At 55.0% G+C, this 24,494-nt stretch overlaps 1 protein-coding gene across 3 annotated transcripts in view; it reads right to left on the bottom strand.

Annotated features, from left to right (window-relative positions):
* The window catches only part of PALD1 (phosphatase domain containing paladin 1), a 74,812-nt gene that overhangs the window by 1,758 nt on the left and 48,560 nt on the right, over window positions 1-24,494 (bottom strand). For 2 of the 3 annotated variants that reach the window (XM_058696591.1, XM_058696590.1), the window contains exons 13-19: window positions 23,940-24,056; window positions 23,707-23,862; window positions 23,214-23,396; window positions 21,930-22,070; window positions 21,621-21,692; window positions 19,465-19,605; window positions 1,776-1,931 (exon numbers count right to left, since the gene is read on the bottom strand). In XM_058696591.1, coding sequence (XP_058552574.1) covers window positions 1,776-1,931; window positions 19,465-19,605; window positions 21,621-21,692; window positions 21,930-22,070; window positions 23,214-23,396; window positions 23,707-23,862; window positions 23,940-24,056 — 966 coding nt within the window. The remainder of the gene's footprint in view (window positions 1-1,775; window positions 1,932-19,464; window positions 19,606-21,620; window positions 21,693-21,929; window positions 22,071-23,213; window positions 23,397-23,706; window positions 23,863-23,939; window positions 24,057-24,494) is intronic. The other variant, XM_058696592.1, reaches the window with a different exon arrangement.

Below are 24,494 nucleotides of genomic sequence, written 5' to 3'. Positions count from 1 at the left end.
TCAGTTCTCTTACAACGGGGACAACAGGCTCCACCTCCCAGGACCATGATGGAAGGCTACAGAGCACAGAGCACCCAGCAGATAAGAAGGAAATGGACAGCCGCGCAGGAAGCCAAGTGCCCCTGTGCCTGTGCCGCCCTGATGTTCCCACTGAGATGCTCGGGGGCACAGAAGGCAGCGGGGAGACAGGAGCCAGCGACAGCCCTGCGGCTGTGTGTTCGGGCTGTGAACCAGGCAGCTCCACCGCAGGCCTCAGTGCAGGAGGGCGGGCTGGGGGTTCCCTGTACATTCCCCATGCAGCCCTGGGCCCAGCAGCCCAGGGCCCGGCACTAGACTCAACCCACTCAACAACCAGCCCCCTTCTCTCTCCACCATCCTTGGAGATGGGGAGGATTCAGGCTCCACTCAGACCAACGGTCCCCAGGCAACCCTCCCCCCGCCACCCTCCACTCATCCCCACGATGGAGGGACTGAGGGCCCCAGAGGCTGGAGCCCACACTCTGGACTGGACCAGTTCTCTCCTTCCTTGATACGCCCCCAACATGAGCCACCTAGGTTCAGCTGGGGAGGGGATCAAGTTCCTGCCCAGCCCCTGGTTCCCCCAATTTCTACTCTCCAAGCAGACCCCAAGCAGAGGTGTCTGAAGTCCCCCACTACCTCTATCCATCCCACCCAGGGGTCCAAAGAGGAAGCCGAGCCCAGTCCTGCTCAGGAGGATGGCCCTGACGTGGACTTGGTGTGATCCACCCCCCATCAGGGCTCCTGACTCAACACGCATCTGCCCAAGGACCGCCCTGAAGGCTTGCCTTCAGCCCAACTACCCAGCAGCCAGCAGCCACTGCCATGGTCCCTCTGCCTCTGTTCCCACAGCTCTGACCTCACCCGCGCTCCTACCTAAGCCCCCGTGCCCTTCCTATGCCCACTCTGGCAGGGTCACCAGCTCCCACTCTCCGCCCCGCCTGCCCCAGGGGAGCTAACTCCAGCCTCGAGTCCGGATTAGAACCGTCAGGACAGGCCGGCAAGGTCAGGAGAGACCGGCGTCCGGGCGGAGGAGTAATTACAGGCTGCTCTGCCCAGCGGGGGGAGGAGGCCTCTCTCCTGACCTAGAGGTGCCAAGGCAGCAGCTCTGCCCCCAAAACCAGCCAAGCCGGAGGAAGAACTAGAAGAACCGGGAGGCCGAGCAGAGAGAGGGACGGCGGAGATGGAACGAGAGGGCAGTGTCTCAGGCCAGACACGGTGGGCTTTGCAGCGAACCGACTGGCCCTAGTGCTGACTGTGAACGCGGTACTTACTCTGTGCTCAGTCTCCTCCTCCGTACAATGGGAGAGTAAGAGTGGCCACGTAAGGCAGCCCCGCTTACCCAGGGCCCAGAAGGTGGCACCGGGTATGTCTCACGGACTCCCCCCCCCACACACACACACACACACACACAACGTCCTGAGGTGGCACGGACAGTAACAAGATGCATCTTACTGCTGAGGACTGCTGGTTAGAGGACTCAGCTTGTCCGAGGTCACAGCTGGAAGGTGGCAGGGGCCACGCCACCATCTTGCCCCTCGCAGGGCACAGGTGAGGGGTGAACGCAACAATGGGCATGGAGCACCGGGGAATGTCAGCCTCGGGGACGCACCGAGGGCCCCCACACGCCCGCTCGCCCTCCTCCTCCTCCTCCTCCTCCTCCTCCGGCACTCACTCATCCAGCTTTTCCCGACTGCCCGCCGAGTACGGGTGCCTGAGGGGTGGCCTCAGCCCCACGCCCACCCCCCGCGTCTCACCTCCCGCATCCAGGCGCTGAAGGGCCTCTGCCAGGAGTCGGCCTTCTCCAGGTGGAGGTAGGCGTTGAGGAGCACCAGGTAAACGTAGCGCTCCAGGTACTGTAGGCTCCGAAGCTGCAGCCTCCGGGCCTCCGGCTCCGATTTGGCCGCTTTGGCCTGGAAGACGGCACGGGGTGGGAGTCAGGCACACCACACGCTCACACCCCGGCTGCCCTCGGCACCAGCACCAGGACAGGAGGAAGGGATTCAGACAGCAAGGCCAAGGGCACCGCCCTGGTTACAGGAGAGGCCAACAGATGGCAAGGCTAAGCCGTCAGGGCTCCGACTGCGGATGCAGCACGGCCTCACCCACCCCCCACACCTCCACACCCCCGTGGCCCAGGCTCCGTGGCCTCCAGCTGCTCACGGGCAGGTGAGTGTATCGCTGTCTGGGAGGGGGACCCCCCTCTTGGCCTCTGACCCCAACCGGTCCCTCGATGACTTCCTCGCCCATTCCTCAAGTGGCTCAGGATCAGGGGCAGAGTCAATATAGCCCTCGGCCCTGGCCCGACCCTCCGGCAAGGCTGGGACAGATCCCAGAAAGGCCACCAGGGCCGGGGATCAACAAGAGATCCGGTGGCTGAGGGAAGAAAGAGCTGTGTGTGCACTGGGTGGAGGGACATCAATCTGTTTAACGAGCCACCTTGGGCAGCTTCTAGGAGAACAGCACCAGGTGACATGCTGGGGAGAGAAAGGACAGCCACATGGTTAAAGATAGGCTTCCCAGAGAGTGTGGGATTTGGCTGGGCTGTGTGGGTGGAGAGAGCGAACAGCCTGTGGGGCGGTGCAGAGGTGAGGCCGGTGCCCGGCAGGTGGGGACTGGAAGGGGCTGGCCTGGCTGGAACGAGGGTGTGAGGGGACAGGAAGGGGAGCTGGACTGGCAGCCAAGTGTGGAAGCCTACCCTCTACTCCAGCCCAGTTCCCACCCTGGCATGCAGATGCCTAGGGGCCCAGCCCAGACCGATCAGATGGGAGCCTGCGGGCCTACACATCAGGGTTCCAAGAAGCTCCCCGGGTGATTCTCTGTGGCCAGGGTATAGCACCATGGCTTTAGCATGGGGGGAGCCACTGAAGGTTTGGGGGTAGGAGTGACCTATTAACAGAAGACTCACAGGAGGCTAATGCTTAGGAGGAAGGGGACTTAAATGGGGTCCTCTTGAGGCTTTCTTGGCATGGGCATCGGTGGGCACCCCAAGACATACAGAGTCAGCTCCCCCGCTGGACAGTGTCCCTGCCACCAGGTCTGAGTTGTTCCTCTGACCTGCCACAGACACGCAGCCCAGCCTGGAGGCTGAGCCCCGGAGAGGGAACACGACATCTCATCTCACCCCCGCCCCTTCTCACCCCACACCCTCCAGGGCCCAGAGCAGCTCTCTGTGCTCCAGGAAGAAGATGTAGTTCAGAGGCTGTTCCCTCGGGTGCCAGAAACATCTGCGGGAGGGGGCACAGCCAGTCCAGGGCCTCCGGGAACCAGGAAGGGCGGCCTCCCAACAGCCGGGCCATGGCTGAAAGCCTTCTCGCGGGGACACAGCTCAGCCCAGTGTGTCTCCTCCGGGCCACCGCAGGAAGGCCCCAGACATGACATGACCTACAGCCCCAAGAACCAGGAGCTGGAGGGGGACCGTTTGCAGGGCCTGAGCTCCCCTACCCCCCATTTCTGCCTCAGGTAACAGCCTTCCCTGGAAGGAGCGAGTGGTTACAGAAACTTGCACAGCCAGCCCACCCACACCATCCAGAGGGAGCTCTGGGTCCCCAGGGATGGGGCAGGAGTGGAGGGTGGGCAGTGGATGGGGCCCCAGAGCAGGGAGGGCCCACGACCACTGCTCTGACTCCCTGGGAGACATGATGGGGCTCTGGTCCCAGTTCTGCCATTTCACCTGTCAGCCCCCATGATTCTGGAGGTGGGATAGCTCCAGCACGTAAGGTGCCCCTGTAAACCATGAAGAGCCAAGGTCATCTGTGGAGCAGGAGAGAGCACTACAACAGGAAGAGGAAGCGTGCGTAGGCCCTGCCTGCAGTGACACTCACAGTCTGGGTGGGGGGCAGAGGACAATTGCAGAGCACCCAGAGCAACCGGGTCAGGGGACCAAGGCAGGGCAGGGGGCTGGACCAGGACGGGCATCAAAAAAGGTGCCCGGGTGGCTCAGTCGGTTAGGGTCCAACTTTAGCTCAGGCCATTATCTCAGTTTATGAGTTTGAGCCTGAGATGTCAGGCTCACTGCTGACATCTCAGTCTGGAGCCGACTTCAGATCGTCTGTGCCACTCTCTCTCTCCACCCCTCTCCCACTCACTCTCTGTCCCTCTCAAAATAAATAAATACACTTAAAAAAAAAAAAGGTGGTGATATTAGAGGTGGGTTAGGAAAAAGCAGGGCAGGAAGGTGCCCTGAGAGGGGGAGGAAAGGGGTCAGAGAGTGAGGTGTGTCCAAGGGAGACTGACAGGGGAGGGGGCAACAGGGGAGGCTGGGGCCCAGAATAGGGTGTGGAAGCCACTCCAGGCCCTGATCCTATGGACAAAGGGGCCGCTGAAGGCTTCTGGCGGATGTGAGGGTGGAAATGGCCCCATGGCTGCTGCAGGAAGATGAATGGAGCAGAGAAAGACAGGTGCCTTGTTTTAAGGACCAACCAACCAGGGGCTCAAAAAAGTGCAGTTTTGCTTAGCAATTAGGAAGCGGAGGGGCTCCTGGACGGCTCAGTCAGTTAAGCGTCTGTCTTCAGCTCAGGTCTGATCTCACCGTTCATGAGTTCGAGCCCCACGTCGGGCTCTGTGCTGACAGCTCGGAGCCTGGAGCCTGCTTCGGATCCTGTGTCTCCCTCTCTCTCTGCCCCTCCCCCACCCGTGCTCTGTGTCTCTCTTTCAAAAATAAACACTTAAAAAAAAAAAAGAAATTAGGAAGTGGACAAAAAATTAAAAGAAGTTTCTACCTAGATACAAAGTATGGCCAATACACAGCCATCTGCCGACCCCTAAGTGGTTACTCCGGGCACTCATCACCCCATCCCTTCCCAATCTCCATCCCTGGAGCCTACTCGACATTTTCTTAGAAAGGAGAGGAAGTCACCCCCAGATCCACCAGGCAAGAACCATTTTAAACTACTTTCAGCTAGAGAGCTCTAACGACACATCCTACAGGCATGAGAAGCCCTCAGCTCTGGGTTGGCCCACAGGTTGGCCCGGGGCACAGCCACACAAGCCCTATCCTCTCCAAGCCCCCCGCTCCCATGGGGACAGAGGCCTGCTGCTCCCAGAGACACCAGAGGGGGCTGAGTCTGAGGAATATTCAGGGTGGAGAGGTTGAGTGTCCTTCTGAGCCCTACTGGTAAGTAGGGTAGAATTATCTCTAAACTCGGACCACAAGTAAAGGTGACACTGACACCCCGCCCCCCCCCCCACGAGGTGCCATGGGCTATTCCTGCATGATTGCAGGCTATGATTTGGGACAATGACCCATCTTCCCATCAAGGCCCTGGTTTCCTTAAAATCACCCCATGTTGGCACCGTCTGGGGAGGAGGATAGGCCAGCCACCTCCTGTCGATAAAAATAGTGGCGCCATTTTTAAATGGCCCGGCCGGCCAGGCTGTCATTAGCTGCGGTGGAGCTGGACAAGGCTTCCTCATCCACTGGGCCTGAGCCCTAAAATAGAAGAGGCCTCGGAAAGGTGGCCGGGGTGCTGGGCATTTCAGCTCTCTCCAGCCTGAGGTCGGCCAGCCTCAGCGTGGGCCCAGCGTGGCAGGCAGTGGTTCTCCTGAAGCTCTGCTCTTTGCTGGGCCACATGGAAGAGGCCCACGGAGGCCGGGCTGATGTGCCTCCCCAGGTGTGTCTGGGGCCGACTGCACACCACATGCCAGGCTGAGCACATCACACCCAGAACTCACTGTTAGATCCTAACTTGCCCTCCTAGCAACCCCGTGAAGGAAGAGGGACGTCCCATTTTGCAGATGAGGCCGGGCCAGGCTAAGTAACTGCCCGACGCCAGAGTTCCCGTCTGGGACAGGAATTGCAAACGCCCAGCTCAGCTCTCTGACCACCCTGGGCCCTTTCGCCACAGTCGAGCTCAACCACACCCTGTCTCACTCTTGCCTCTCTACCTTTACCCCCCAGCCTTGCTCCTGCCTGGAAAGCCCTTCTCCTCCACCAGGCCTGGCCCTGCTCCACTCGTCCCTTCAGGCCCTGGCCGAGCCCTGGCTCTCCTGAAGCCTGCTCTGAGTGCTCCAGCCCCTTCTCGGCCTCCTCTGCTCCCCAAGGAATGATCGGTCTGGAAGACAAGCCTGGGGGCAGGCACCGGACTCTAAGCAGGCTCCCACCTTCCCTCCTCCCCACCACCCTGAATGTCAGTGTCAGGGCTCAGACTAGGCGTGAAGCAGGCACGGGGTTGGTGGGTGAGCACGGACTCCCCAGTCCATCTCACACTTCCAGTGCCATCTGGAATCGGGATTCCAGGCAGGACACTGGGGACCCCACATGTGCACCTCCACCCCCGGGAATCCAGACTCTGCCGTGCTACCCCTGCTTGTGGGCTCCAGGGGGATATCGATCTGGCTTCTCAAACTCACAGAGCATGTCCCAGGCGAACCTCCTGAGGTCTCCCCAAATCTGCCCGCCCGCGTGTCTGCCCGTCTTAATGCTCATCCTTCCTGCTGCTCAGCCCAAAGCCTGGCATTTCTCCCTACCTTCGCGCTTTCTCGGCCCTACATCCAGCTAGTCAGGGCATCTCATTGACTCCACTTCAAACACTCCCAGATGAAGCTCACCTCTCACCACCTCAAGTCAAGCACCTGTCTGGCCTCCCTGGCCACCCTCCCTCCCACTTCTTTTTTTTTTTTTTTTTCCAACGTTTTTTATTTATTTTTGGGACAGAGAGAGACAGAGCATGAACGGGGGAGGGGCAGAGAGAGAGGGAGACACAGAATCGGAAACAGGCTCCAGGCTCCGAGCCATCAGCCCAGAGCCCGACGCGGGGCTCGAACTCACGGACCGCGAGATCGTGACCTGGCTGAAGTCGGACGCTTAACCGACTGCGCCACCCAGGCGCCCCATCTCCCTCCCACTTCTGAGACCTATTCTCAACACAGTGCCAGAGTGATCCTGCTAGAATCTTAAGTCGGCTCCTCTGCTCAACCCACTGCACAGGCCCCCACTGGCACTCAGTGGAGAAACCAACGTCTGTGTGATCGTCCCTGCGATCCCAGACCAGGCCCCATCCAGCCTTCCCCCTGCCCGCGTAGCCGCTGACCTCCTCTCTTGCCCCTCCAACACACCAGGAAGCCCCCACCTCAGGGCCTTTGCACTTGTCATATCCCTCTGTCTGGATGTCAGCATGGCTCTCCCATTTACCCCCTCCGATCTTTGTGCAAATGCCACCTTTTTCATCAAGCCCTTTCCTAACCCAGATCAGATGTTAAAACTGCAATCCCCTACGCCCACAGACATATCGCTACCCGACACAACGGGACTTTGACTCATATGCTGTTCCTCACGTGTCTCCCTCAGAGAGCGTGGGTCCCCCGAGGGTAGGAGCGTCCCCGTTCTGAGGTATGCCCAGGACTAGCACAGTGCCTGGCACTTGGAAGGTATGCAATAAACGTCTGCCAAGTCAGTGACTAACGGGTCTATCTTCCATTTTTATTAAGCCCCAAATCACAGACTGCCTGGGGTTACCTAGATCAACCCCTCTGCTTTCCGGAAGGGGAGATCAAGGTCAAAGAGGTGAACTGACATGCCAGGGTCACCTGGAGAGCTGGGCACAGCATAGGCTGCCGGGCAAACGGAGCCCAAAAAGAGAAACAAGGGGAACAAGTGGGGCCAGGCTCAGGGCCTGAGTCAATCCGGACCAGACAACACCCCTTTTACTGGAGTATCCCTGCTGCCGTTTCCCCGACCCACTCAGTTGGAACGAGCATGGCCCCGTGGCCTCTGCTGTCCAGGTGAAGCAGGGTTCTGGGCTGGGGAGGGAACAGACAGCCCTCAAAGTTGGTTCGTCTCCGCAGGGCAAGGTCCCAGAGCTCCGACCCCATCATTCTCAAAGTTCGACACACCGCCCACTCCTTGTCGGACATTGGCCCTCAAGCAATCGGTGCCAGCTGCTTCCAGGGGCTTTCTACGAGTCCCTGCAAACTGTCCTCAGGCCTGTCCTGGGGCGTCAAGCACGCGGAAGCTTTCTGTAACTCCCGAGAAGGGAGAGAACGGCCCTCGGCCCGTAGACAAGGAACCGGTTTTCCAAAGAACACCTCCTATTCGGTACTTTCAGAGCAGGAAGGGACTAAACCTGGCACCATGGGCTTCTCTGTGTGTCATTCACTCACCAAAGGTTGTTCACCCCTAGCCGGGCTCTGCACTTCAGTGCCAAGCATGGTCCCCGCCCTCAGGAGCCCACTGCCCTGCACATAACCTAGTGGGCTGGCCAGGTGTCCCAGCCCCGCTGCCCACCACCCCCTGCACACCTGCTCCCACCTCACCTAATACCCCGGCTGGTGCTCACCACCACCCTTCAAGGCAGGTAGGGGAAGCAATAGTGACCCCAGGTGACAGATGGCACAGGAGAGGCCCGGGCAGGCCAAAGCAATGTGGCAAAGGTCGTGCAGGGAGCTGCTGGCAGAGCCCAGGCTAGAACTCAGGGCTTCCGACCCACACCCAGGGCTCCTCAGGTCGCTAGAGAAGACTGCCCTCTCCTGGCAGACCGGCAGTGTGGACAAAGAACGAGAAGGCATAAGGAAGGCAGGGCCGAGTTTTCCTGTTTCATCGTACAAGGACTTACTCAACCTCCCGCCCATCTATCTGCTCACTAGACTGGCGTCTCCAGAGCCCGAGGTGGGCCAGGCAGGGCCTGCGGTCAGAGTTTCAGAGCCGAGACCCTGCACGGCAGAAGAGAGACAAGCAGCAGAAAGAGGCGGCCCCAGTGACAACCACGACCCTACCAACGACAGCCGTGCGCACGGAGGCAGCGTCTCGTGCACGCGGAGTGGGCGCGGCCGAGGCGTGTACCCCTCCCAAACCACTGCGAGTTCCAAGCCTCGGGTGTGCACTTAGAAACAAGCCTGGCACACGGCTCCGGCTCCGTGGATGCCTGCTGCTGCATAAACCAGGAAACGCCCCTGCAGGGTGCAAATTGCTCCAGCTCAGCCACACGGCAAGGAGGAAGGGAAAGCGAGAGAGGTCTCAGCTACTGAGAACGCGTGCCCTACACACGTGCACGCATGTGCACACGCACGCGGCACACACACACACACACCCTCTCCCTGTCCTGGCAGCCGCTGGATGACCCACTGGCTCAATTTTGGGCTGAGTTGGAAAGAGCCTTAGGAAGCAACCCTTTCCCTCCATCGTATTTTACGTGACAGCACACGGCATTCCAGGGTGGCTCCGATCGCATGGCCCTGGCCCCGGAGACACATTACCTACTGGAATGAGGTCTCCAGGGAACAGCTTTGGCCAAGCCAGAGTCTTGGAGAGACTGAGAGAGACCCCACCTGGGGCTCAGAGCCAAAACTGTCTCACTCTATATTTTTCGTAAGATAAGAACCTTCGACTTTGGGGACACTGAGCTCAACCCCTGACCTCGTGGCCACTCTGCACCAACCCGGGCCGGTGCATGCAGTAGGGCCTGGGGACGTCCTTGCCGACCCCTCCTTTTTCCACCACAATAAAACTGCCTCCTGGGTCACGGTCATCCAGAAGGAAAGGAATACAGGCAGAGGAGTTGGGAGATAGGTTCTGGTCCTGCCTCAAGCTGGTCACAGTGTCATTAGGCCTCAGTGCCTTCCTCGGTAAAATGGGCCTCGTAAATCCCACTGTCATCTCCTTACCAGCGGCTCTGAGGACCAAAGGAGACAAAAAAGTAAGTTCTGAGAAAACTCGAAAAGCACTGCTCAAAGTTAAAGCACTACAGTCTTTATAAAATAAATCTCAACTTGAGACCAAAGGACATTTTCTTTCTCTTTGTGGGGCTTTTATCTCAGCTTTTCTTCAAACTCTTTCTGAAGGGACAGAAGGGAGACACATTAGACTGTGTTAAATACAGAACACTAAGAATTAACGTCACCAGCCAAGGCTAAGGAAAAGGCCCCCTGGCATTAATGATTCTAGCAGGACTTCCTCCAGGAGCCCTGACCTTGGTTTCTGTCACAAATATTTTCCCTTTCCAGGCCCAGCAGGAAACAACTAATTCACCAGATGCTGTCACCACTGTGGGCTGGTGGCCATCTTGGATTCTCTCAGCCTGGGGCCCAGCCTTCTCACCTCTATCGAAACCTCAAGGAGTGGCTTAGTTCAAAGAGTTTTCTCTTTTTTTCCTTTCGAGGTGGTTTTCTAAATGCCCTGAGCATTCTGGGCCCCTCACACGCATAGGACTGATCAGGCCCTGACCCACTGTCACTGACGCTCTACAGAATGGGGGAGGCATCACTGAGCTGCAACCCACAGAGGCCAGGCAGCCCGAGTCGGGCCCAGGCAGAGAGGGCGGCCAGGACTGTTAGTACACCAGGGAAGGCCTGTCTCCATGGAAAATGTGTATGCAGCTTTGGTCCCACCCCCCCCCCCCCCACCCCACTCCTATACCTGTGACCCGAGGCTGGGATACGCTCCTGCCCTCCGGCCTTCTGAGGCTGGGAATACAAGGGCAAGTTTCTAGTTGTTCTTTTCCCCCACAGCAGGGCTTGAGGTGGGAGGGAAGTGTAACTGCCTCCGACTTGGGAAGCCGTGTGGCACCCGGAGTGGACGTGACCTGAGAGTCGGTCTGGGGCCTCTCTCTCCTCCTGCCACCCACCAGCTGTGGGTTCTTGGGCAAGCCCAGTGCCTCCCTTCCTCAGATACAAAATGGAGGCACTGTTACGGTCTGCCCTTCATCAGGCACAGGTACAGAGTAAGGACTGAGCCAGGAGTACCCCCGCTGCTGGGGGCGCCTCCCACGCAGGTTCCCAGTGGGGACACATGGGGGCTGGGTCCCCTGGCCCCCAGCACTGGCCTCTAACAACTCCCAGCCTCCCCCCAGGAGCCCCTCCATCTTTCTTCTCCCGGCCCACCCAGGTCACCCAGACCCTCATCACCGACTGCGGGTCTATCTATCCGACTCTGGAGGGACCTTAGGGCTCACCAACCCCAACAGCCTTCCCCTTGGCTTTAGAGAAGCCCCTCCCAAACCTCCTTTGAACAGGAGCAAATCAAGTGAAAACCCAAGCTCAGGGCCTGCCTTCCTGCCTCCCCTGCACCCCGGCCAAGTATCTTTCCGTAAGTACTGCAGTTAATTCGTGGAGAGGGAACGAGAGAGCCAGCATATCACTATTTTGCAAACCCTCAATGAAGTAAAGAGCGCAGAGGACGAGCAGCTACAGCTGCCAGGTCACAGAAGAGATCACGGGGCCTTCTGAGCCCACGTGGCGGCACACAGCACCCCTGTGACTCTGCTGGCCGAAACCAAGCCAAATCTGATCGAACCTCTGGCTCTACCCGGGGACAGGGAGCACAGGAGCTGCGACATGACATGGCCCAGCTAAACCTGGGGGTGCAACGAGCAGGGTCCAGACTGGGGGATGCCCGGTGAGCAAGCCTGTTACCTCAGTAGACACACTTCAGGGGAAGAAGAGCGGGCAGAGCGGTTCTAGATTCCACGGGCCACATCGGCCACGTGTGAACTGTGGCACTTGTATGGATCCTGATCCAAGGCCAACAGACTCTGTGGGACCAGGTGAAAACATCTAAACGCTCACCAGGTATTAGATCGTAAGAAACTACTGTCATTTTAAGTATGATAACGACCTTTTTTTAAAAGACCCCACCCCACTGGGGCGCCTGGGTGGCTCAGTCAGTTGAGCGTCTGACTTCGGCTCAGGTCATGATCTCACAGTTCGTGAGTTCGAGCCCCGCGTCAGGCTCTGTGCTGACAGCTCGGGGCCTGGAGCCTGCTTCGGATTCTGTGTCTCCCTCTCTGTTCCTCCCCTGCTCACACTCTGTCTCTCTCTCTCTCTCTCAAAAATAAATAAAGATTAAAAAAAAAGAAAAAAAATCAAAGATCCCTCCCCCCCTTAAGGTACCTGCTGAAATACTGGCAGAGGAAGTAACAGGAGGTCTGGGACTTGTTTCAAAATAATCTGGGGGGGGGGTGCAGGGAGAGGGCTGGGGGGGAAACCTTAGGTGAACTAAGACTAGCCCTGATGGGTAATTCCTGAAGCTGGGAGGTGGGCACTCAAGGGTTCATGAAATCACTCTCCCAGTTTTGAAATTTTCTGTTTGAAACTCTCCAAAATAATTAAAAGAAAAATAAGGTCTGACCTTCCAACTCTGTCACCAATCTTACTTACTTCTAAGCATCAGCCTACAGAAATTATCTGCACCGATTAAAGAGCAACACGCACTACAACATTCAATGTGGCATTACCCACCCAGAGCACAACGGGGGGCGATGTGACAGTCCACCTCTATGGGGACGGCAGGTGACACTGGGTGCTTCCACTCTACAGACTCTGTGAACATGAGATATGATGATGATGTAAGACTCCTCAGCAAACAAGATAAAGTGTCCATGAGCTGAAACTATGGTCTAACATTGTCTTTATAATAACAAGCTACAAACAGCCCTCCTGCCTGCTGTGTTTATTTTTAAAAAATTTTTTTAATGTTTTTATTTATTTTTGAGACAGATAGAGACAGAGCATGAGCAGGGGAGGGGCAGAGACAGGGGGAGACAGAATCTGAAGCGGGCTCCAGGCTCTGAGCTGTCAGCACAGAGCCTGATGCGGGGCTCGAACTCACAGAGTGTGAGATCATGACCTGCACTGAAGTCAGACATTCAACCGACTGAGCCACCCAGGCGCCCCAGTGCCTGCTGTGTTTAAATAAGCAGCCAGGTACTTGGGGCGCCTGGGTGGCTGAGCGCCTGGGTGGCTCAGTCGGTTAAGTGTCTGACTTCGGCTCAGGTCATGATGTCACGTTTCGTGGCCCTTGTCTGGCTGTGTGCTGACGGATCAGAGCCTGGAACCCGCTTCGGATTCTGTGTCTCCCTCTCTCTCTACCCCTCCCCCGCTCATTCTCTCTCTCTCTCTCTCTCTCTCTCTCTCTCTCTCTCTCTCTCAAAAATAAATAAACACTAAAAATAAATTTAAATAAACAGCCAGGTACCAAGGGTGAGATGCACCTGCCCATTTCTAGAGGAGTCAGTCCACGGGAGGGAAAGGGTAGAGGAAGCAGCTGCCTTTGTGGAGCCTCAAGTAGTGAGGCCTGCAGCCCACCAGGGACAACAGGGACCAAGACCCTCAGGTGAAGGGTGACGTGGTCAGGGGAGGGGCTTGGGGCTAGGAGTGAGAATTTTTGTGTCTTATCCCCGCTCTGCTACCAACTCACAGGGGACCCTAGACAACCCACTCTCTAGCTCATCTGCAAACAGAGGAGACGGACGCTCTGTAAGTCCTTTAGCACTAAAATCTAAGGGTCTCTATGGGGACTTGGAAGCTCCAGGAACATCACAGGATGCTCCGGCCCTGCAGGGGTCCTCAGAGCCCCCCCATTAGCTGAACGCTTCCTGTGCCCAGCCAAGCCCTGCCAGGAAGCAGTACTGACGCAGCCTGGCAAGTGGGGACGCAGGCGGTCAGAGAGGCTGTCGGAACCCAGGCCCCTCCCATTCCCACATCCACATTCCTTCTGCCAGTCAGCCCAGAACAATCTAACCCACTTCCTTAATGAACTCCATTCCAGAGTCCACACACACACACACACACACACACACACACACACGCATGCACTGAGCGGGCCAGAGGCCCCTTCTAATCTGGAGGCAGCTGGAGCAGCTCAGGCCAGCCTGACCTCAGGCAGGACGCGTGCTCTGGGTCCGGCCAGGTCAAGCGCAGGGTGACCTTGAAGGAGGTGTTGTGCCTTTCTGACTAAAGGACATAGAGGCCCGGTTGCCAAAAGCTGTGATTCCCAAATCGGGGTCCATAACCGGTTTCATGAGTCCACAGGAATTTAGAAATGCAAACCTGCTCAAGGAATGTTCTCCATTCTGAGATAAAGTCCATTCTACTTTTCTGGTACTAAAACATCCTTTCTTTTATGAAATGCCAACCACATTCAATGGTTAGTTAGGTTTTTAAACTTTTTGTTTCCTTCTTTCCTTCCTTCCTTTTCTTGAAAACGGATACGTTTCACAAGGTTATATACACTGGCAACCTTAAAAAGGTCCTTCCCTTTTTAAAACTGGCCTGTGGGGCGCCTGGGTGGCGCAGTCGGTTAAGCGTCCGACTTCAGCCAGGTCACGATCTCGCGGTCCGTGAGTTCGAGCCCCGCGTCAGGCTCTGGGCTGATGGCTCAGAGCCTGGAGCCTGTTTCCAATTCTGTGTCTCCCTCTCTCTCTGCCCCTCCCCCGTTCATGCTCTGTCTCTCTCTGTCCCAAAAATAAATAAAAAACGTTGAAAAAAAAATTTAAAAAAAAAATAAATAAATAAATAAAAAAAATAAATAAAACTGGCCTGTGAAATCCCCACCACTGGGATTAAGGTTGCTTTTAGCTCTTCCTGCAGTTCTGGGACCTCTAAGGTTAGTGTCCTTATAAAAAAAAGGTACCAGAAGGCCCATGCCTTTCTCTCTCCCTCCCTGCTATCTGTCCACATACAGGCACCAGGGAAAGGCCATAAGGGGACACGATGAGAAGGCGGCCATATGCATGCAGGATGAGAGCACTCACTAGAAACCAAATCGGTCAGAACCTTCATCCTGGGCTTTCCAGCATTCACATCATGAGAAAATAAGTTTCTGTTGCTTAGGCCATGTGGTCTGTGGTATTTTGTTGTGGCCGCCCGAGCTGACTAATGTTCTTATGATGGCCTCTCTCCGGTCTAAGCGTCAATCTCCTCTGCAAAAGTGAGACAGTGACATTCCATGAGGCCAGCAGCACCCTAATGCCAAACCAAACAAAGACATCAAAGGAAAAAGAAAACTACGAACCAGTATCTCTTACAAATCTTACGCAAAAATCTTCAACAAACCAAATCTAGCAACATAAAAAGACACACATCATGACCAAGTCGGATTTATCCCAGGAATGCAAGGCTGGTTTAACATCCAAAATCCAATTAAAGTAATATACCACGTCAATAGAATAAAGAGCAAAAACCATATAATCATCTCAACAGACATGGAAAAGGCATCTAATAATATTAAAACGCCTCCTCATGAAAAAAAAAAACAAAAAACCCTGATAAACTGAGAATGGAAAGGAACTTTCTCAAGATGACAAGAATATCTACGAAAAGGTCATAGCTAACATCATACTTATGTGAAAGGCTGCAAGCTTGCCCCCTAAGACCAAGAACAGGACAGGGATGTCTGCTCTAGCTACTTTTATTTAACATTCTACTGGAGGACCTACCAGGGCAATTGAGCAAGAAAATTAAATAAAAGCCATCCAAATTACAAAGGAAGATGTAGGGGTGCCTGGGTGGCTCAGTCAGTTGAGCGTCCCACTCTTGATGTCAGCTCAGGTCACGATCTCATTGTTCGTGAGTTCGAACCCCAAGTCGGGCTCCAGGCTGACAGCACAGAGCCTACTTGGGATTCTCTTTCTCCCTCGCTCTCTGCCCCTCCCCTATGCTCATGTTCTCTCTCTCTCTCTCTTAAAATAAACTTTATTTTTTACTATTATTATTTTTTTACATTTATTTATTTTTGAGAGAGAGAGAGAGCGTGAGCAGGAAAGGGGCAGAGAAAGAAGGAGACACAGAATCCAAAGCAGGCTTCAGGCTCTGAGCTGTCAGCACAAAGCCTGATGGGGGGCTCGAGCCCACAAACTGTGAGATCATGACCTGAGCCGAAATCGGACACTCAACCGACTAAGCCACCCAAGTGCCCCAATAAATAAACTTTAAAACAAAAAAGGAAGTAAAACTATCTCTATTTGTAAATGGCATGATCTTATAAATAGAAAATTCTAAGAATTCACTAAAAAGGTATTCAAACTAACGAATTAGGTTAGCAAGGTTGTAAGATAAATCAATATACGAATATCAGGGCGCCTGGGTGGCTCAGTCGGTTAGGCATGTGACTCTTGATTTTGGTTCAGGTAATGATCTCAGGGCTTGTGGGATCGAGCCCCATGTCGGGCTCTGTGCTGACAGCATGGAGCCTACTTGGGATTCTCTCTCCCCCTGTCCATCCCCCACTCATACTGTCTCTCAAAATAAATAAACATTTAAAAAATAATACTAAAAAATATATATACAAATATCAACTGTATTTCTATATAATAACAATGAACAAACTAAAAATGAAATTGAGAAATCAATTCTACAATAGAACAAAAGCAATAAACTACTTATGAATAAAACTTAACATAAGAAGTATAAAACTTACAGTCTGGAAACTATAACACATCACGTAAAAAAGTAAAGAAGACCTAAATAAATGGAAAGACATCTCATGTTCATGAAGCAAAAGAGTATTGTTAAGATGGCAATACTTCCCAAAGTCACCTACATGTTCAACGCAATCCCCATCAAAATCTCAGCTGTAATCCTAAAATTCGAAATGCAAAGGACCAAGAATAGCCAAATTCAGAGTTGGAGAATCCATTTCCTAATTTCAAAATTCACTGCAATACTATGGTAATTAAGACAGGGTTGTGCTGGCACAGAACAGACAAATGGATCAATGGAACAGGACTGAAAGTTCAGAAATAAGCCCCCACATTTTCAAAAGTCAGTGGATTTCTGTAGGGGTGTCAAAGCCATTCAGTGGGGAAAGGATTGTCTTTTCAACACACGTACGAGGACAACTGGATTATCTACATGCAAAAGAATGAAACTGGACCCCTATCTCATGCCATATATAAAAATCAACTCAGGAGGGATCAAAGACTAAACGTAAGAGTTATAACTATACAACTCTTAGAAGAAACTATTTGCCTCTTAGAAGTAAATCCTCATGATTAGACATGACACCAAAAGCACACAGCAACAACGGAAGAATAGATGAGTCAAAATGTAAAATTTCCGTGCATCAAAGGACACCATCAAGAAAGTGAAGACAGACTAAAGAATTTTAATCGCAGCCACTGGAGAAAAATTTTGCAAATCATATACCTGATAAGAGACTGGTATCTGGGGGCGCCTGGGTGGCTCAGTCGGTTAAGCGTCCGACTTCAGCTCAGGTCACGATCTCGCAGTCGGTGAGTTCGAGCCCCGCGTCAGGCTCTGGGCTGATGGCTCAGAGCCTGGAGCCTGCTTCCAATTCTGTGTCTCCCTCTCACTCTGCCCCTCCCCCGTTCATGCTCTGTCTCTCTCTGTCCCAAAAATAAATAAACGTTAAAAAAAAAAAATTAAAAAAAAAAAAGAGACTGGTATCTGTAATAAAGACCTCCTGCAAGTCAACAATAAAGACAAAAAAAAAATCTTTAAATGGGCAAAGGATCTGAGGAGACAGTTCTCTAAGGAAGACAGATAAATGGGGGCGCCTGGGTGGCTCACTCAGTTAAGCATCTGACTTCAGCTCAGGTCATGATCTCACGGCTCGTGGGTTCGAGCCCCGTACCCGGCTCCCTGCTGTCAGTGCCAAGCCCGCTTCAGACCCTTCGGCTCCCTCTCTCTCTGCCCTCCCCGCCACTCATGCTCTGTCTCTCAATCTCTCTCTAAAATAAACATTAAACAATTAAAAAAAAAAATGAAGATAGACAAATGGATAATACGTTCATGGAAAGATGCTCAACGTTATTAGTCATAAAGGAAATGCAAACCAAAACCATCATGAAATACCACTTCACACCAGAAGGCAGGCTACAAATGAAAACGATAATCACCACCACCACCATAATTAGCCAGATGTGGAGAAACGCCTCACCGCCTCCCCCCCTCCTGACCAGGAGAATCAGCGTCATCTGAGAGTTTGCCAGACATCCAGACCTACGAAATAGGAAACTCAGCACGGGAGCTCAGCGGCATGCGTTTTAAACAGGCCCTCCCGGTAATCCTGAAACTCACTAAAGTTGGGGACTTCTGCCTAGACCATGTGGTTCTCAACCTTGACTACGCATTGCAAGCATCTAGGGAACTTAAAAAAAAGGACCCACTCCCTGGCCCCCCAAGCACACCTACTAAATCAGGCTCTCTAGGGATGCAACTCAGGCATGGGAAGGTTTTAAAGCTCCCATGTGAAACTATGTGCAGCAGGGATGAAAAAGACGAGATGAAGACCTGCTCTTCAGGCCCTTTGAGTTTGGCCCAGGCCCAGCTCACTATGGCCACCTGGTGGCCATATTGGGGAATGACTCTATATCTTCCTTCTGCTCCGACCCACCGCTTCTCACTACGACTAACCCCACGACCAGGAACCCCTGCATGGGGTTCAGGGATCCTCATCCTCCCCCAGCGGAGGTCAGCAGCATCCTGGCCTCTGGAATGGGGGCGGGTGAGCCTGGTTACCAAAAGGTAATGTCAAGTCCTATGACTGGGCCAGGAGGGCTGTATATGACAGAGCCCTGCAGACAACTAATTGAAAGGCACATTTTTTTCTAAATAGGCTGAAATCCTGGATTTTTCATAAAATTTGTACTTTCATGGAGACTTTTTATTTTTTTGAGAGAGAGAGAGAGCGTGCACACACATGCATGCACAAAGGAGGGGCAAGAGAGGGGGTGAGGGAGAAAGGGAGGGAGGGAGAGAGAGGGAGAGAGAGGGAGAGGGAGAGAGAGGGAGAGAGAGAGAGAGAGACAGAGAGAGACAGAGAGAGACAGAGAGAGAGAGAGAGAATCCTTAAGCAGGCTCCATGCCCAGTGGGGAGCCCCACTGGGGGCTTGATCTCATAACTGTGAGATCATGACTGGACCCAAAATCAAAAGTCAGACGCTTAACTGAACTGACCTGCCCAGGCCCCCCAACCTTTTAATTTTTTTTAAAAATTTTCAACGTTTATTCATTTTTGAGAGGCAGAGAGAGACAAAGCATGAGTGAGGGAGGGGCAGAGAGGGAGGGAGACACAGAATCCGAAGCAGACACCAGGCTCTGAGCCGTCAGCACAGAGACCGATGCGGGGCTGGAACTCACGAATCGTAAGATCGTGACCTGAGGCAAAGTCAGACGCTCAACAGACTGAGCCACCCAGGAGCCCCAACCCTTTAATTCTTATAACTTAAAGAGTTATTCAAACAGAATTTTTAACTGAGCAGGTCAATCTGGGGCCAGCCCCGGGCAGCACAGACATACACGGGTCCTGGGTGGGCAGCCGGGCAGCATCAGCTGCTAAAACACTGAACGGCTTCCCTGCAGGTGGTTACATGGCCACCTGCCAAGACCTTGGAGTGGCCCCATCTACCAACCTGGCTCTTGCCCGAGACGCTCGGTGCCCCTCATAACCCAGGAACGGAAGGGTTAACACCCAGCACCACAGGGGTCTAGGACAGGGTGTTTGCTCTGGCCGGCCACACCATGACTGGTCCCAGGGCTGCAGCAGCGGTTACTCTGAATATCGCCGGTGCTGGACATCAAGCACTCCAACGTCAAGCCAGGATGAGTTGGGGCAGGGTATGTTTCCATTTCACAGATCACTTGCAGAAGGTGAAGAAGTAACTAAGAACTGAGGGGGGGGGTCCCCCAGGATCCCTAGCCACCTCACACCCAGTCAAACACAACCCGGGCCGTGCACATGGGGAAGGACACCTGGGTCCGGGCGAGGCTCACCTGGCGGTAGGTGCAGATGATGATTTCCCGCAGGTGGTAGTGCATGGGCGTCATGGTCTCACTGACTGTGTCCAGGGCTGCATCTACCTCCTTCTTCACCTGGTGCCCAGCGGGCAGCAGCTGCACCACCTTCATCACCACCTGGGGCCAGAGGAGCACCGAGAAAACCAAGGAGGGTAGGTGGGGCCCCCAGCCCCAGGCTCACCCCACACTAAGGGCCACCTCAAGGCCCATTTCCAAGAAACAGTGCTGGGAAAACTGTGGATATTCACATGCAAGTTTAACTCAAAACGGATCAAAGAGCTAAACAAAGAGCTAAAACCATGAGACTCTTAGAAGAAAATACAGACGAAAGCTTCACGATGTTGCACTGGGCAATGATTTGTTAGATATGACATCAGAAGCAAAGGCAACAAAAGCAAGGACACTATCAACGGTGTCAAAGGGCAACCAACAGAAGCAAAGGAAATACTTACAAATCACGTATCGGATAAGGGATTGATATCCAGAATATGTTTAAAAATTCCCATAATGCAACAACAAAACAAAACAAATCAAAAATGGGCAAAGCACCTGAACAGGCACTTCTCCATGGAAGACATGCAGGTGGCCCATAAGCACATGGAAAGATGCTCAGCATCCTTCATCATTAGGGAAACCCAACTCAAAACCACAGTGAGATGCCACCTCACACCCACTAGGATGGCTGCTATCAGAACAAAAAACAACAGGTGTTGGGGAAACAAAAACCCTGGTGCTTTGCTGGTGGAAGTGTAACATGGTGCCACTGCCATGGGACACAGTACGGAAGTTGTTCAAAAATTAAGCGGGCTGCCATATGATCCAGCAATTCTACTTCTAGAAGTGCAGGCAGATATTTGAATGGGTATTTGTACTCCCCTGTTTAGAGCAGCATCATTCACAACAGCCACAAGGTGAAAATAACCTGTGTCGACCGACAGATAAATTGATAAACAGAATGTGGTCTGTATATACAACAGAATGCTACCCAGTCTTAAAAAAGAGTGAAATTCTAATAGACACTCAACACGACGGAACCTCAAGAACACCATGCTGTGCTAAGTGAAATAAACCAAACACAAAAGGAGAAATTCTCTATGATCCTACTTATCTGAGGTACCTAGAACAGTCAAATCCATAGAGACAGAAAGTAGAACAGTGGTCACCAGGGGCTGAGGGGAGGGAGGAATGGGGAGTTACTGTTTTGTGGGGACGGTCAGTTTTCAATGAAGAAAGAGTCTTGGAGGTGGATGATGGTAATGGTTGCACAACAATGCGAAGGTACTCGATGGTTGCACGACAACGCGAACGTGCACGACAATGCGAATGTACGCTTTAAGGCTGGTTAAAATGGTAAATTACATCGTACGTATATTTTACCACAATTAAACACAAAAATCTAAGAATCAGCAAATCAGTGAGGGGAAGGAAAAGAGGAGTTTCCGGAGAGGGAACAGCATATGCAAAGGCCAAGAAGCTGAGGGAGCTTGACAAGTTTGAGGCCAGGGTGACAGGGCAGCAGGGACAGCAAGGCAAGAGCAATGTGAGGAGGCCAGCCAACCAGGCGGGAGCCGACCCTAGCACCAACGCCAGAGAGCCCCATGCCAGCTCTGAGCTCCACGTTCCCCGTCTGTAGGGCAGGGACACAGCCGCCTACTTGCAGGGTGTCTGAATTGATGACACATGGCAAGCGTACAATACAGGGCTGACTAAATTAGAAATGTTAGTGGCTATGCATTCAGTGCCCTGGACTGAAACGGGGGTGGGGCAGGACAGGCCCTGACCCCGCATCGAGGTCACCAGCCACAGCTGGGTCCCAAGTGCCTGTCAGGCAGCGTCGGTGTCACCCAGACGAGATGGTGGCCAGGGGCCTCCCCCAGGGCGGAGCAGCCCAGCGGCAGGGCCGGGCTAGACCGACCCCGCTCTTCTCCAATCGCCATTGGCCAGGGCCCGGAGCCAAGCGGACCTGTGCTTTGGTTTGCTCACTGTGAAATGGGAGCAGGGGAGCACGGAGATGATGAGGTGGAAGAAGGTGACATCATGAAGAGGAGCTCTGAGGATCCCCTGACTGCCAGTGAGACGTGCCCTCTCCCCTCGCCCAGGCGTCCCCCGGGGGCCCCTTGGGGCATGCTCACCTCAAATTCGCCCTTGGTGAACTTGGCATCGGGCACACTCACAAGCTCCTCCTCGCCCACCTCGGGGAAGCCCTGAGGGAGGACAGCTGCTAGTACAGGGAGCACCTCTGTCCAGGCCACACCCTCCCGCTGCGGGGAGCCCCTTGCCGGGGGCGCTGCCAGCCCGACGTGCCCTCTGCCCAAGACTGATGGGAGAGGCTCCAGGACCGCGCCAGGCCCCGTCTCTGCCCCCCACACCCTCCTGCCGCAGCCAGCGTCCCCGGACCGAGCCCCACCCTGCCCCATCCACACGTGACAGGCCATGCATACTTGGATGTGCCAGAAGGCGAGCACAGCCACCACCATGGCGGTCGTGGTCCTGCCCTGGCCGCTGAGGCAGCTGAACACGAAGCCGGTGCCCGCGTCCTTGGCGAGGGCAGCCCGCAGGGCCTCGAGCAGTCGGTCGAAATCCTGGGTGGGGAGACCAGGGGCTAAGTCGGCAGGTGCTCGAGGCCGCAGGCTCCCAACATGGCCCACCCCCCCCCCCCCACAAACAGCAAATCTCAGCAGCTGTCCCGGGATACCTTGTGCCAGGTTCTGGGTCAGGCTCACAACCTGTGCGCTCACCACTCAACTCACCGCGTGCACGTAAATGGCCACACCCCTGTGTACCGTCACCCCTACCCCAGGCGCCAGGACCAGACATACGAGCAGACACACACACACACACACACACAAACACACACACAGACACACTGCCAGGACACAAAACGTGTATGCCGCTCCCATGAGCTGTGTTCCCAGGCCCTGGCCCTGTTGCCTCCCTGGGAAGGGCCCAACCCGCGACCCAGCCCGAGGGCAGGGGTCTGACCTCAGCAGAGCACTGCAGCACATGTCCACCAGGGGGCGATAAACTACGGGCCACCAGACCCACAGGGGCAGGGAATCCGAGCCCCAGCCATCACCTACTACAGGGTACACATCAGAAGTCCCCACACACCCCCGGCACAGAACACACTCCGCACGGACACATCACCAAACACCCAACACATCGCACAGCGACCCACATGCCGGAAGTGGTGGGCACACCCCCCCCCCCAGATGCATCCCCCGTACCTTAAAGACACAAACCACACAGACACCTGCAAAGACACAACCCTACAGAGACCACGCCCACACAACCCTGGTCATACACCAGCACTCCGCAGCTCCCTCTTCCACAAACCCCGTACCCACACGACAACACACGGTTCCCCAAAGGCACGTTCTCCACGTATCCCCCAGTAAAGACCAGAAGAACGTCGCAGATTCCACACAAACACACCCACCACACACATACACACACTCCACAGTGACACCCACACCCGCTCCAAACACGCCTCCCCAACAGACGCACATTCGCCACAAACACCTGCAACACATAATAAGCACACAAGCACATACAAGCACATGCAGACGCGAAGCTGTGAATAAACCACCTGGGCCAAATCTGAAGGCTGAACGAGCTCCCAGGCCCCCAGGAGAGCTGTGCCCACAGCCGAGGCCCGGGCCGGAGGGGAGGCGGGAGAGGGCCTCCTCTGCCCCACAGAGGCCCGGCCTGTGCAGCCCCCTCACCTCCTCGCAGGGGGCGCAGAAGTCTGGCACGGGGATGCGGTGGTAAGTGAGGCCGGGGTAGGCCCCACGGTGCTGGGCGAAGACCTCCCGTGTGGTGAGGCACGTCTGGAACCTGCGGGTCGGTGGCCCCCCCGTGCCTGGGAGAGGCGTACTCAGGTGGGCCTTCAGCTGGACCTCCAGGTGCTAGGGGAGGGTGGGACAGAGGGTCAGGCCACTGAGGCAGCCTCCAGGCCACCCCGGAAGGCCAAAGCCTGCCATGGCCAGGACCAGTCCCGGCTTTGGGGAGCAGCCCTGCCCTGAGCCTCAGGGGTGAGAGCCAGACCCAGAGGCGGGGAGACATGGCCGAAATGGGAGTCCTAAATCAGCCCCTCCCTGAGTCTGCTCCTCCTGGGGCCTCAGTTTCTCCATCTTACAAGAGGAGCACGGAACCTTCTGAAGACCCTGCCGGGGGAGGGTCCGAGGTAGGGCTGTGCAGAAGGCAGGACGGCCTCACCTCAAGCTGGTCAGGGGCCATGGGGGGCCCAGGCCACCGCAGGCTGTGGGTGTGCCCATCACACTCCAACACGGCCTCCTCCCTCAGGTTGACCCACACGACATGCTTCAGCTTCCGCTTGGCATCGGTCAGGTAGGCCAGGATACTCCCCAGGGCCTGGGGGGACAGGAGGGCCATCAGTGAAAGGGCTCCACCCTCTCCCCCGAGCCCCCTGGGGCCCCTGGGGTGCTCACCTTGGCGCTGGGCTGGGCTGTGCCATAGATAGGCATGCGGGGCACCCGCCGGAAGTTGGCCACGTCCATCTCTCTGACGGTGCTGAGTGCGTCTGGGGAGATGAGGTCGTCCGCCCCCTGTGGGGAGAGCAGCAAGCCTGTGACCGCAGCAGCTGCCTTGAGACTCAGGGCCTGGCCCAAGGCGGGCAGAGGCGGGCTGGGAGCAGCACTTTACGGTTTACAAAGCACTTTTGCACACTTGGAACTTCGTCACCACCCTGGCAAGGAGCAGAGCGATACTGCCCACCCTCCAGATGAGGAAGGTGAGGCTCAAAGATGAGAGGCCGGTGGCAAAGACATCAGAACCAGGTTTCCTGACTCCCTGTCCCGAGCACCTGGGTTTGCGGAGGAGGAGAGGGTACCACAGCCATGGCCAAAGCGGCAGATGCTTCTTGGGGCCTGAGATCAACCCACGTCACCCATAGGAGGACTCCATCACCCCTTTGCCCCCTGTGAAGGGGACCAATGTGTAACCAACCCAACCCCTCAGGAATCGAGGGCGCACCGGCCCCGTGG

This window comes from Neofelis nebulosa, chromosome 13 (assembly GCF_028018385.1).
Source record: "Neofelis nebulosa isolate mNeoNeb1 chromosome 13, mNeoNeb1.pri, whole genome shotgun sequence".
Taxonomy (NCBI): domain Eukaryota; kingdom Metazoa; phylum Chordata; class Mammalia; order Carnivora; family Felidae; genus Neofelis; species Neofelis nebulosa.
The sequence above is the reverse complement of the archived record's forward strand: the minus strand, read 5'-3'. Positions and strand labels throughout refer to the sequence as shown.